Source organism: Stigmatopora nigra, chromosome 21 (assembly GCF_051989575.1).
Source record: "Stigmatopora nigra isolate UIUO_SnigA chromosome 21, RoL_Snig_1.1, whole genome shotgun sequence".
Classification (NCBI taxonomy): Eukaryota; Metazoa; Chordata; class Actinopteri; order Syngnathiformes; family Syngnathidae; genus Stigmatopora; species Stigmatopora nigra.
The window spans coordinates 5,317,844-5,327,943 of NC_135528.1; the positions used below are offsets into that span (position 1 = coordinate 5,317,844).

At 38.6% G+C, this 10,100-nt stretch overlaps 1 protein-coding gene across 1 annotated transcript; it reads left to right on the forward strand.

The window, feature by feature from the left end:
- The first annotated feature begins 7,184 nt into the window (after positions 1–7,184).
- On the forward strand, positions 7,185–9,157 carry rpl14 (ribosomal protein L14). The gene is made up of 6 exons (XM_077743987.1): positions 7,185–7,244; positions 7,987–8,088; positions 8,161–8,255; positions 8,356–8,455; positions 8,629–8,682; positions 8,839–9,157. The coding sequence occupies exons 1-6, from the start codon at positions 7,242–7,244 to the stop codon at positions 9,112–9,114; spliced, it is 630 nt and encodes a 209-aa protein (XP_077600113.1). The 5' UTR covers positions 7,185–7,241; the 3' UTR covers positions 9,115–9,157.
- The last annotated feature ends 943 nt before the right edge of the window (positions 9,158–10,100 follow it).

Consider the following 10,100-nt stretch of genomic DNA (forward strand, 5'->3'; position numbering starts at 1 on the left):
GCATTCATAGGTCGTGTGTCATCAAGTTACGCAATAACCAAAACAGCTTGATCATTCCCACCAAAATGGGTCAATCCACATACACACACATGGACCCTTGTTGTGTTTTCAAAACAGAGGCAAAGCGTGACCGCATCCCCCAAAATTCCACAGACCCTCAGTGGGAAATAAGATAAGCGGCCCAGATGTATTGTGGCCTCAGTCAAGGCCGCGGGAGGTCCGGCGGCGGGCACATGACTTCATCTCGGCCTACGTTTTGGGATGGCGAGTGCCATAAAAATGCCCAAAATGGTTGAGTTGGAAATTGGCTGAGTACACCCATATCCATATATGTCATCATCTTGACACTTTTTGTGTGTTTATGTCTTTAATTACGGCTTATATGCGCATAAATTAGACCTGACAAAGACGAAACGCCATAACGCAAGATTGTATGGTGGTTTATTTAAAAAAAGAGCAAAGGGTTAGGGTTGTACTGCTCACATGACTTCCTTTTTGAATTTTGTATAGGCAACAACACCCTTTAGGAATGTACAGTATCTCAGAAATAGCATGATTTTACCTTTAAAGTGAGTAATTTTATTATTAACAATTAAAACCATGAATGTGGATGTGAAAATTATGAGTCAGGGGGCATCTTATACCAGAAAAATTGTAAAATTTAATGATTTTAAGGCAAATTTATACGAGATTTGGCCGATTTTAAATGGAATTGAATGGCTTTGGTAAAAGTCATTTTAGGAATCACATTAATATTTCTTATGAAAATTTTTTTTTTATTCTTCTGGACATAGCAATGGCGCATGCGGTATATATAGTAAAAAAAACTAAGTTTTCTGAATGAAGTATCACCTCATTTAACCTTAACTGCTTATCCTGAAGTAGTAGTTGAAGTCATGTCGTTTTGATTTGGGCGAGTCAAATGAGGTCTTTATTTAACGAGCGTGAGGCAGCTTTTTCCAGATCAAACAGAGAAATTATTAATAAGGCGTAGTATATTTCACCACAGGCAGGCTCGGCCCTTGCCAGGTGGATATTTGGCTTGGCCTCCCAAATAGTGATGGAACGCCACCCTTCCATTTGGCACGGATGCCCGGCCGGACTGACTTTGGAGGAAAGCATGAGCAATGTTCCACCGGCACCTGCAAGTCTTTTCTTTTATGAGTGTACAGGAAATGGGAAAAGAAATGAGCAATAATCATTTGAGGAATTTAATTTGTTCTCAGCTTAATCACTCACTGTGCACATAAATAAATCCTCAGTGATCTGAAATCCGACTGAGTTTGCCAAGAGGCGGGTGCTGGGAGGGGTTGGGGGGCGGATTACTTCTCTCAGGGTCGCTCTTATCGGCACGTATTCGCAGCTCAATTCGCCCTACGTCAGTATTCGCTCCGCCAAAACGCGTTCATCCTTCCCCACGGTAGGCCGTAAAAAACTAGGACTCCCAGGCAATGTTCCCTTTAAGCACTACTCTTGTCTTCTCTGCGCAGCAGCAATCATATGGCGCGCAGTAAATAAAATCCAAACTTTTTTTAACCCTTTTCCCCATGATGGCGTCGTTTACACAACATCTAGTAGCAGTAGCTCTGTCCACTCTTATGTTTTTCATGTTTTACAGCATGTTTTACATGAAAAATTAGAGGGAACATTGACATGCACCTGCTTATGGCAGGTGTGATACTGGTGTTTCCATAGCAAGCAATGATGATGTCAATCACACTGGTACTCAGTTGTCTTTCTGCCCAGACCAATGAAAAATTTGAGTAAACATTGCTCCCAGGTTTCTCAAATCTTCCTTTTGTCCATTTAAATATTCCCCAAAAAGTACCCGTCTCCAAAGGTTTTAGCAAGGGAGGAAACCGGTCGCTAACTTCCCATAATGCCCGTGGAATCTCTTTGGATATCGGCTATCGCCGAGCCTATTTATAGCAGCTCTCAGCAGATCCAAAGCACATTTGTTTAGGTCAAGGCTGAGCTCACCGTCCATTAAAACAATCTGGGGAATCTCGAATGACTTGCTGCGTGAGGAGGAGGAACTCGAGATAAAGCAAACAGATCTCTTGCGACCCTCCCGATGGAAACAAAATAACCAGCTTCGCCATGTCGGAGGAGGAGGAGGAGGATACTCATTTGAAGTTGATAAGTGTTGTGTGCATGCAGCAATTTGGAGCCGGGCCGTGGAACGCCCGCCAAGCGGCAGCTCGGGTGATTAATGGAAATGTCAACTTTTTCAGACCGAGTGGCCAAAAGCCCTTTTAGTTATTTCTCGTCTGACTGAATAGATTTTGATGGCTCTGCCATTGGTGGTTAAAAAAAGACAGCCTTGACGGTGTTACAGTGATACGAATCCCACTTTCACGTGGACGTGGTGGCACTTTCCCTCGAAAGGGGCGTGGAAAGGTTCAAGTGGATTTAACCTGGGCAGCATGGGGTTTGTAAGACTCGCTTGATTGGTCCTGAAAAGCCGCTGACGAGGTCTTGAACATTCCATTTCCAAAGCCTAGTTTTCTGAGAACAGCGAGAACACAATCCAACAGGAAATGTGTGTGTATGTGTGTGTATGTGTGTGTGTGACCAATATTTTTTGTTTTGAATCCTGTGTCTTAAACTTTAGTATCTCCAAGAGTGGCGTTGAGCCAAGACTTGATGTATCTGGTCATTATTAGAAGATAAAGTCAGAGAAAGAACAACAACATATGAAAATCATCAAAATGAAAGATTATTATCAAGATGGACACATTTCCAAAGTAGAATGAAGTACTTGTAGTTGCCTTAAACATCTATTGTAAGATATACATCTTCTTGCCATGCTTGGATAAGTTTTCTCTGGGTACTTTGGATCCCTAGATTCCAAAAACATGGTCAATTGAAGTCCGATTTATCGGTAAATATTCAAATCTGGCCTGGGATTACCAGGCAACCAGTTTTGGGTGTCACCCAGATTTTGCCCAAAGTCAGACGGGATCAGAAAATCGTTCCAGTAAGGAAAAGAAAGGCACAAAATGGACGAAAAGTGCAAAGTTTCATTCATCTGCGCCAGCAAATCTCGTGCGTCTGGCTAAGCGAGACCGCATACTAATACACACGAACCAACCAAGTCAGTTGTTGTTAGATCACATGATCAACATGTGGCCACATGCCGTTGTGGCTTTTTTTTTTTTTTTTACTCGGGCCTCAAACTGGAGCCATTTGAAATGCTGCGTCACACTTTTACTTTGACATCTGTAGCAGTAAATAAAACAAATAAAAATGTTTTTAAAAAAAACACACAAGGAATTATTGCATCCACAATTTCCACTCTTCTGGGAAGACGATTTACAAGGTTTTACACAGCAATCGTAGGACTTTTTGTTGTGTTTTTATTTTACAGAGAATCCGTTACAATGTTGGACAGGAGAAAAGACTCCTCTCTTTTGTGTTACATTTTAAAAGTGTTTGTTGGGGGCCCGAGATTTTCCACCACAAAGCTTTTCTACCCAAAATTGGAAGCGAGTAAATGGTCAAATCGTCTTGGCAAGATGCCTAATTATTTGGGCGCAATAGGGGTTGAAAGGTTAATACTTCTTTCCATAAAATGTACATTTTTATGAGCGTAGCAACAGTATTTTACAGAAGTATGAAGCTCTTGGCTGGTACTTTTATTTGACTTATTCATCCAACTAAACCACTCCCTAAATGGACTTTGTCACTTAGCTTCCTGGTAAGCTCCTTTAGGACAAAATATTCACACAAGTACCACACACTCTATATAAGTCAGCTCCTGTGGCGTTTCTTTCTTTCTTTCTTTTTTTGTCACGCAGCAAATAAAGCAAACATGCTAAGTCAGCAGTATAATCAAGTTTTAACTTGCATCAGCATCTGCATGCACTGCAAACTACAACTAAAAATGAAACGCACTATTAAAGTCATACTGTGGTGCCTCGGAGTATGAGTTCACTTTTTTTCTATGACCGCTCCTCATAACGCAAAAATGCTTGTATGTCAAATCATCTTGTACCTTGCCCTCAGGGATATAAACAAAGATTTAAACTACCTAAATATTACTTGCCTTTTGGCAGAGGATAGATACTAATTGACGGTGTTGCAATGTTGTCTGTCTACTTTTGTGTTCATACATTGATTGCTTGTAACGTTATAGCACAGCAATGTTGAGGATATTTATTAGACTTTCTGTTTATGTATTAAAGATTACATTGATTCTGAAGGCAAAATTATGTATTTTTTTTCAATATTCTCTTTGAATTATGTTTAATATGAGTGTAAACTTCAATCTGGATAGGCAAGTTAGAGTTTGTGTATGTGTATATACATATATGTATGTGTGTATATATGTGCTTATATATGTATGTGTGTATATATGTGCTTATATATGTATATGTATGTGTGTATATATGTGCTTATATATGTAAATGTATGTGTATATATGTGCTTATATATGTATATGTATGTGTGTATATATGTGCTTATATATGTATATGTATGTATATATATATATATATATATATATATATATATATATATATATATATATATATATATATATATATATATATATATATATATATATATATATATATATATATATATATATATATATATATATATATATATATATATATATATATATATATATATATATATATATATATATATATATATATATATATATACATACATACATACACATACATATATAAGCACATATATACATACATACACACATATACATGCACATATATACATCCATGCACATACATATATATGCACATATATACATACATACACATACATATATATGCACATATATACAGACTTTTTCAGGTGTTTGAGTGTCCAGGGACTATGAATTGAGAACATGTGTTGACCAGGGTTGGGTAAACAATGGCGCTGATAACCCTGAGGGCAACTTGGCCAAGTTGATGGACTTATCTCCTCGTGATTGGATTGTAGCCAATAAAAACAGGACATGAAATAATCTAAAAGCTTCTTTGTGATTTCTTTTCCCCTTTAGTCTGCTGGTAAGAAGTTGTGAAACCGGGATAGAGTGGGTTCTCACTGTTCTGAAAGCAAGGGCTGCAGTTTGCATGGCTTTTCTCCGGGTTTTCCTCTCTTTGCGCACCAAATATTTTGTGGTGCATTCAAAATCAATCCAACTCAAACTATGAACCATCCCACCATGAAGCATGCAAAACAATAACTCCTGTTTCAAACAGTTTTTAACAGTTTATTTGTCGCCACACAAACAAACATCATTTGATGACATCCCATTGACGTACGTTTGTGTCTCTTGCCTGCGTTAACAATTTATGTCTTCACAAAATGAGAAACGTTCTAAAGTCCACGTACCAGCCAAACTCAGCCTCTAAATATAGCGTACAGTGTTATTATCACAGTAGAGGCCATGCTCTGTTATCTCTCACCCTTCACTTCTATTGTTTAACAATTTCAGGGGATGACAGCTACGCTAAGCCCAGGGATGATTATATAAGACAGAGTTGCTTTGCAATGATTTGTAGGAGCAACACTTTATAAATTATAGTTGGGATGGTTTCACGTGCCAAGTGTGGAAGAAGTCTAAATAAAATGACATGTCGTACTTTTCTCGAAGAGACAAAGAACATCTTGAGTGGAAATGTCTGTACTAGTGTACTGATATCGGTTATAAATAAAGCTTTTGTGCATTACTTCAAATTATTTATTGAGGGCAGATTAGAAGTGTGGACCCTGATTTTGTTTTATGCTTTACTATATGTGTTAAAGTAGCGGTCCGGGGGCCAAATAGGGCACTCCACATCATTTTGTATGGTCCAAGGATATATATACAATATAATAATAAACATTGTTTTAGATCTATAAAAAACAGGGATTCTGATCCAGTTCAATTAATCCAATTATTTTAAAAAGCTAAAAAACAATTCAGTGAATTGCTCACGTTAACCTTTATTTTTTTTACTATAATACATTTAAAGGGACACTAAGGATGGATGCACTTCCATCTGTTCTATGTAGAGTGCAACCTTGTTTTAATGCATCATAGCTTGATTAAACAAGGCTTACACTACATCAGAGATGATTTGTCAAACAAGCATTACTCACATTTTCCAGACATGAAACACCAGTGTCAGCTTCAGTTAAAATATGACTCTCTAACTGCAACCATCTGTGTGTGTATGTGTGTGCGTTCACAATTGTAACTCATCATCCTTGCATGTTAAGAGTCTTCTGAATCATGCCTGAATAAATGTCTTTCCAAAGTAGGTTCCAGGTACCTTCATTGGATCTCGGCTTAAACAAAAAATAAGTGATGTGGGTTATGCAACAATAACTTACAAAAAAAAAAAAAACAATATAAACAATATCCACCTCCTGGACGTCACAAAGTGACCGTGTCCTCATCACGGCACGCTAAAAAGGTCAGACAGGATTTCCCTCACCGCTAACACTTAGCTACATAAATATCAAACTAGGAACAAACATGTTTTTTTGGGGGAAAGGCCCAGAGGAAACGAAAGACAAAGCGCCTGTAACGAAGCTCAACTGCAATCACATTTCCCATCGCTCATCAGGCTGGCTCAACTTTCTGAAATTCCCGCTTTCTTAAAGAATGTCATTTTGTTGGCCTCAACAGACCTTGGCAACGTAACAATAAACACACACGGCACAAGTAGCTCAACACAAATCAGCCACTTTATTAGGTATACGGGCACAATTTCAAGTAGAGGTGGGAGCGGCATGACCGTGGGCCGGATGCATTTGATCCGGCCTACTGTGTGATTCCAAAGTAAATAGAACGCAAGGAACATAAAAAAGAGGCCAAAACATGTTTTCCGTGAATGTTCACAATCCACTGCAAGCCAACCTCCCAGTTTTAGGCCCTAATCTGTAGATTTTGCATGTGGCATATGTTAATATGAAAAATATTTTTGATAGCTTCTATGCTCCTCGTGCACCATGGTGTGCAGCAGTTCATATTTGGACGACTGTTTTGCAAAGGTGCATGTTTGTTTTTTGTTTTATATTGGATTTAGTAAAATTTATAAAGGATCTGAAGGATCTGTGGATACATTATAGTAGTAGTATATTGCATTTTTCTAATTGAAGAAAGCAGTAACAGTTGTAGAGTAAATGGATATGAAGAAATGCTGCCATCTAGTGTTCTATCTGAAATCTGTGTAATAGATGGAAGTGACGTTTCGGCATACCGGAAATCTTGTCGTTCTTTTTGCTCCAAGGCTGCCATCATGGTAGGTCCGCTGTGGCCAAGTTAGCATTTTCATTTCGACGTAATTTCGTTTGTGTGCCGTTTAGCTACAACATGAACTGCTGTCTGAGACGCCGAATACGCACGTAATCATTTATTCGAAGTATTTGATGTTAGCCTTCCCGTTTATTTGGCATAATTGTATATAAAATGTGGGCTCCCAATCGCAACGTGGTCCGACGATAAACGGGCCCGTGGATACGCCTGCTAAGCTAACGCGCTTCATCAGCCCATTACAGTTAACCATTATCACCAAAAATGTTTCAGCGTAACGCTTTTTTGCAGCGAATTGGTCTATTGTGTGATGACTTTTGCAACGGGTGTTTACACTTGGTTCATATGTATTAGCTGTCTAATTCTAACCGCGAGATCCTCCACATTGTAACTTATTTCCTGTGTATATATTGTCAAATAATTTAATTTACCAACTATTATGCTCTCCTGTCACTCCAAATGTTACTACATAGTAATTAAACGTAGCACTAATCATTGTGATGGTTGATGTCGTATCATATATTGATTAGCTCAGTTTTGTCCCTATATAGTCTAGATTTGTGAATTACTTGCATAAACAATTTTGACTGTTCCAGTTATGTTTTGGCGACTAATTACAGTTTTTAAAAATATTATAGCTTGACAGAGCCTTGCACAAACAAATTCTATAGTGAGAAATTTTGCCAATTGATTTGCTATAATAATTTTCTGTTGTATTGTCTTCTCGGCAGGTCTACAAGCGCTTTGTCGAGATCGGCCGTGTCGCGTTCGTCTCTTTTGGCCCTTATGCTGGAAAGCTGGTGGCCATCGTTGACGTCATTGACCAAAACAGGGTAAGTGTTTGCAGAGGTTAATATGATGATTCATTTTTTTGGACAGAAGATCATTTTTTGTCATATTTATAGGCTCTTATTGATGGGCCATGCTCCGGCGTGAGGAGGCAAGCCATGCCCTTCAAATGCATGCAGCTCACAGATTACGTCATCAAAGTGCCTCACAGGTGATAGTCAATGTTTGTGTAGGAATCAGCATCAAATATGACCTCACCTGTAATTGTGTCATCTCTGTTAACTGTATCTTGTCTTTCTGTGTCGTCCTAGTGCCCGTCAGAAGTTTGTGAGGAGAGCATGGGAGAAGGCCAGTGTCAACGAGAAATGGGCACAGAGCAGCTGGGCAAAGAAGCTCGCAGCCAGGGAAAAGGTATAATTTGGGTTTGTTGATTACTCTGTTGAATCTTGTTGACTAAAACTCATGATCTGTTGTAGCTTTTACTGTAAAAGTCTGGTAACTATGGAGGATGGTGTTTTTTGTTTTGATATTGTTTTAAACATGGACTGCATATGACTGTAGTTGTCTCTTTGCTTTGTTTTTAGAGGGCTAAAATGTCCGACTTTGACCGCTACAAGGTGATGAAAGCCAAGAGGATGGTAAGTGAAGGAGGCTGTATGATTACAGTGAATATTGTAGTTGGAGAAATTTTGGAATGAAGGCACAAAAGGGGTTAAAACAAACCCCACTCAATTCAAATGTATTGAACTTCTGCAGCAAATAAATGATTGTAAATGTCAACTTTTTCTTTCCAGAGGAACATAATAATCACCCGTGAGGTGGCTAGGCTTAAGAGGGTGGCTGCAAAGAAGCTCAAGAAAGAGGCTGCTCCCAAGGACCCCAAAGAGGGCGACAATTCTGAGAAAGCGGATGAGAAGCCCCCGGCGCAGGCCAAGAAGCCCCAGTCGGAGGGAAAGAAGCCCACGTCGGAGGGAAAGAAGCCCACGTCGGAAGGCAAGAAGCCCAAGTCGGAAGCCAAGAAGACCCCGAAAGAGGCTAAGAAGCCCCAGAAAGAAGCTGCAAAGAAGTGAAAAGATTTTTTTTCCCAAAAAATAAACATTCTGGTTGATTCTACACTTTTTTCCTGATTCATTTTATGTCTGAAATTGACTTTTTGATACACATTAAAACAGGAAACCTATTCTTTAGTCTTGTCCTGACTTTTGCTGTTATAGCAGTCACATGCATTTTCAAACATTACACAACAAAATACCTTAATATGTACTACTATGCTTTTAGCCAGTTGAGGGCAGCATGCCCATTGTGGCTGTTTGTTCACATTCCCCCATTGCGATCTTCACAAAACTTAAGTCTATCAACAAAGGCTTTCAGGACAAATACTACTTTGACATAGATATTTGAGAGGAAATACATAAATAAAACATTTAGCAACTAGTGGTCATTGTGTTTTAATGACTGTTTGATTAAATTCCACTTTCCCTGAAGTCCAAACTCGTGAACTCACTTTAATCCGGGTGAGTGACAGCTTTTCGGCCAAACAGGTCTCACTTGAACTCGAACAAGTGCATCTCGTCGTTACATAATAAGCTTGTACAAAGTCCATGTGCTCGGCCAATTGGAACACCATCGCGCTGCAAATAGTAGCATATTAACATACACAGTGTAAAGCGGGCATCAATCTAATGTAGCCTCTTTTCACATTTCTGATCCATTATCACCCATTGATCTCTTGAAAATAATACATTTCTCTACTTTCTAATAATAGAAAATGGCAGAAAAGTTATGTTTGTTTGTTGAATGATCAAAATAAATTAATATTCCGGTCAATTAATGTAATTTTGACGTCAGAGATGGCCAACTCATGCGCAGTGGCAATCAAGTGCGCAACCGATGTAAACGGAAACGAGAGAAATCGTTTTGCAAAATACAATATTTATTTATTTCTATTTCATAATTGAATGAAGCTATACTTTAATGTGCAAGCTCACTAATAGGTCAGGATTACATTAGTTTGCGAAACAATATCAAACGAGTTTTACATGATTAATTTTGCCAA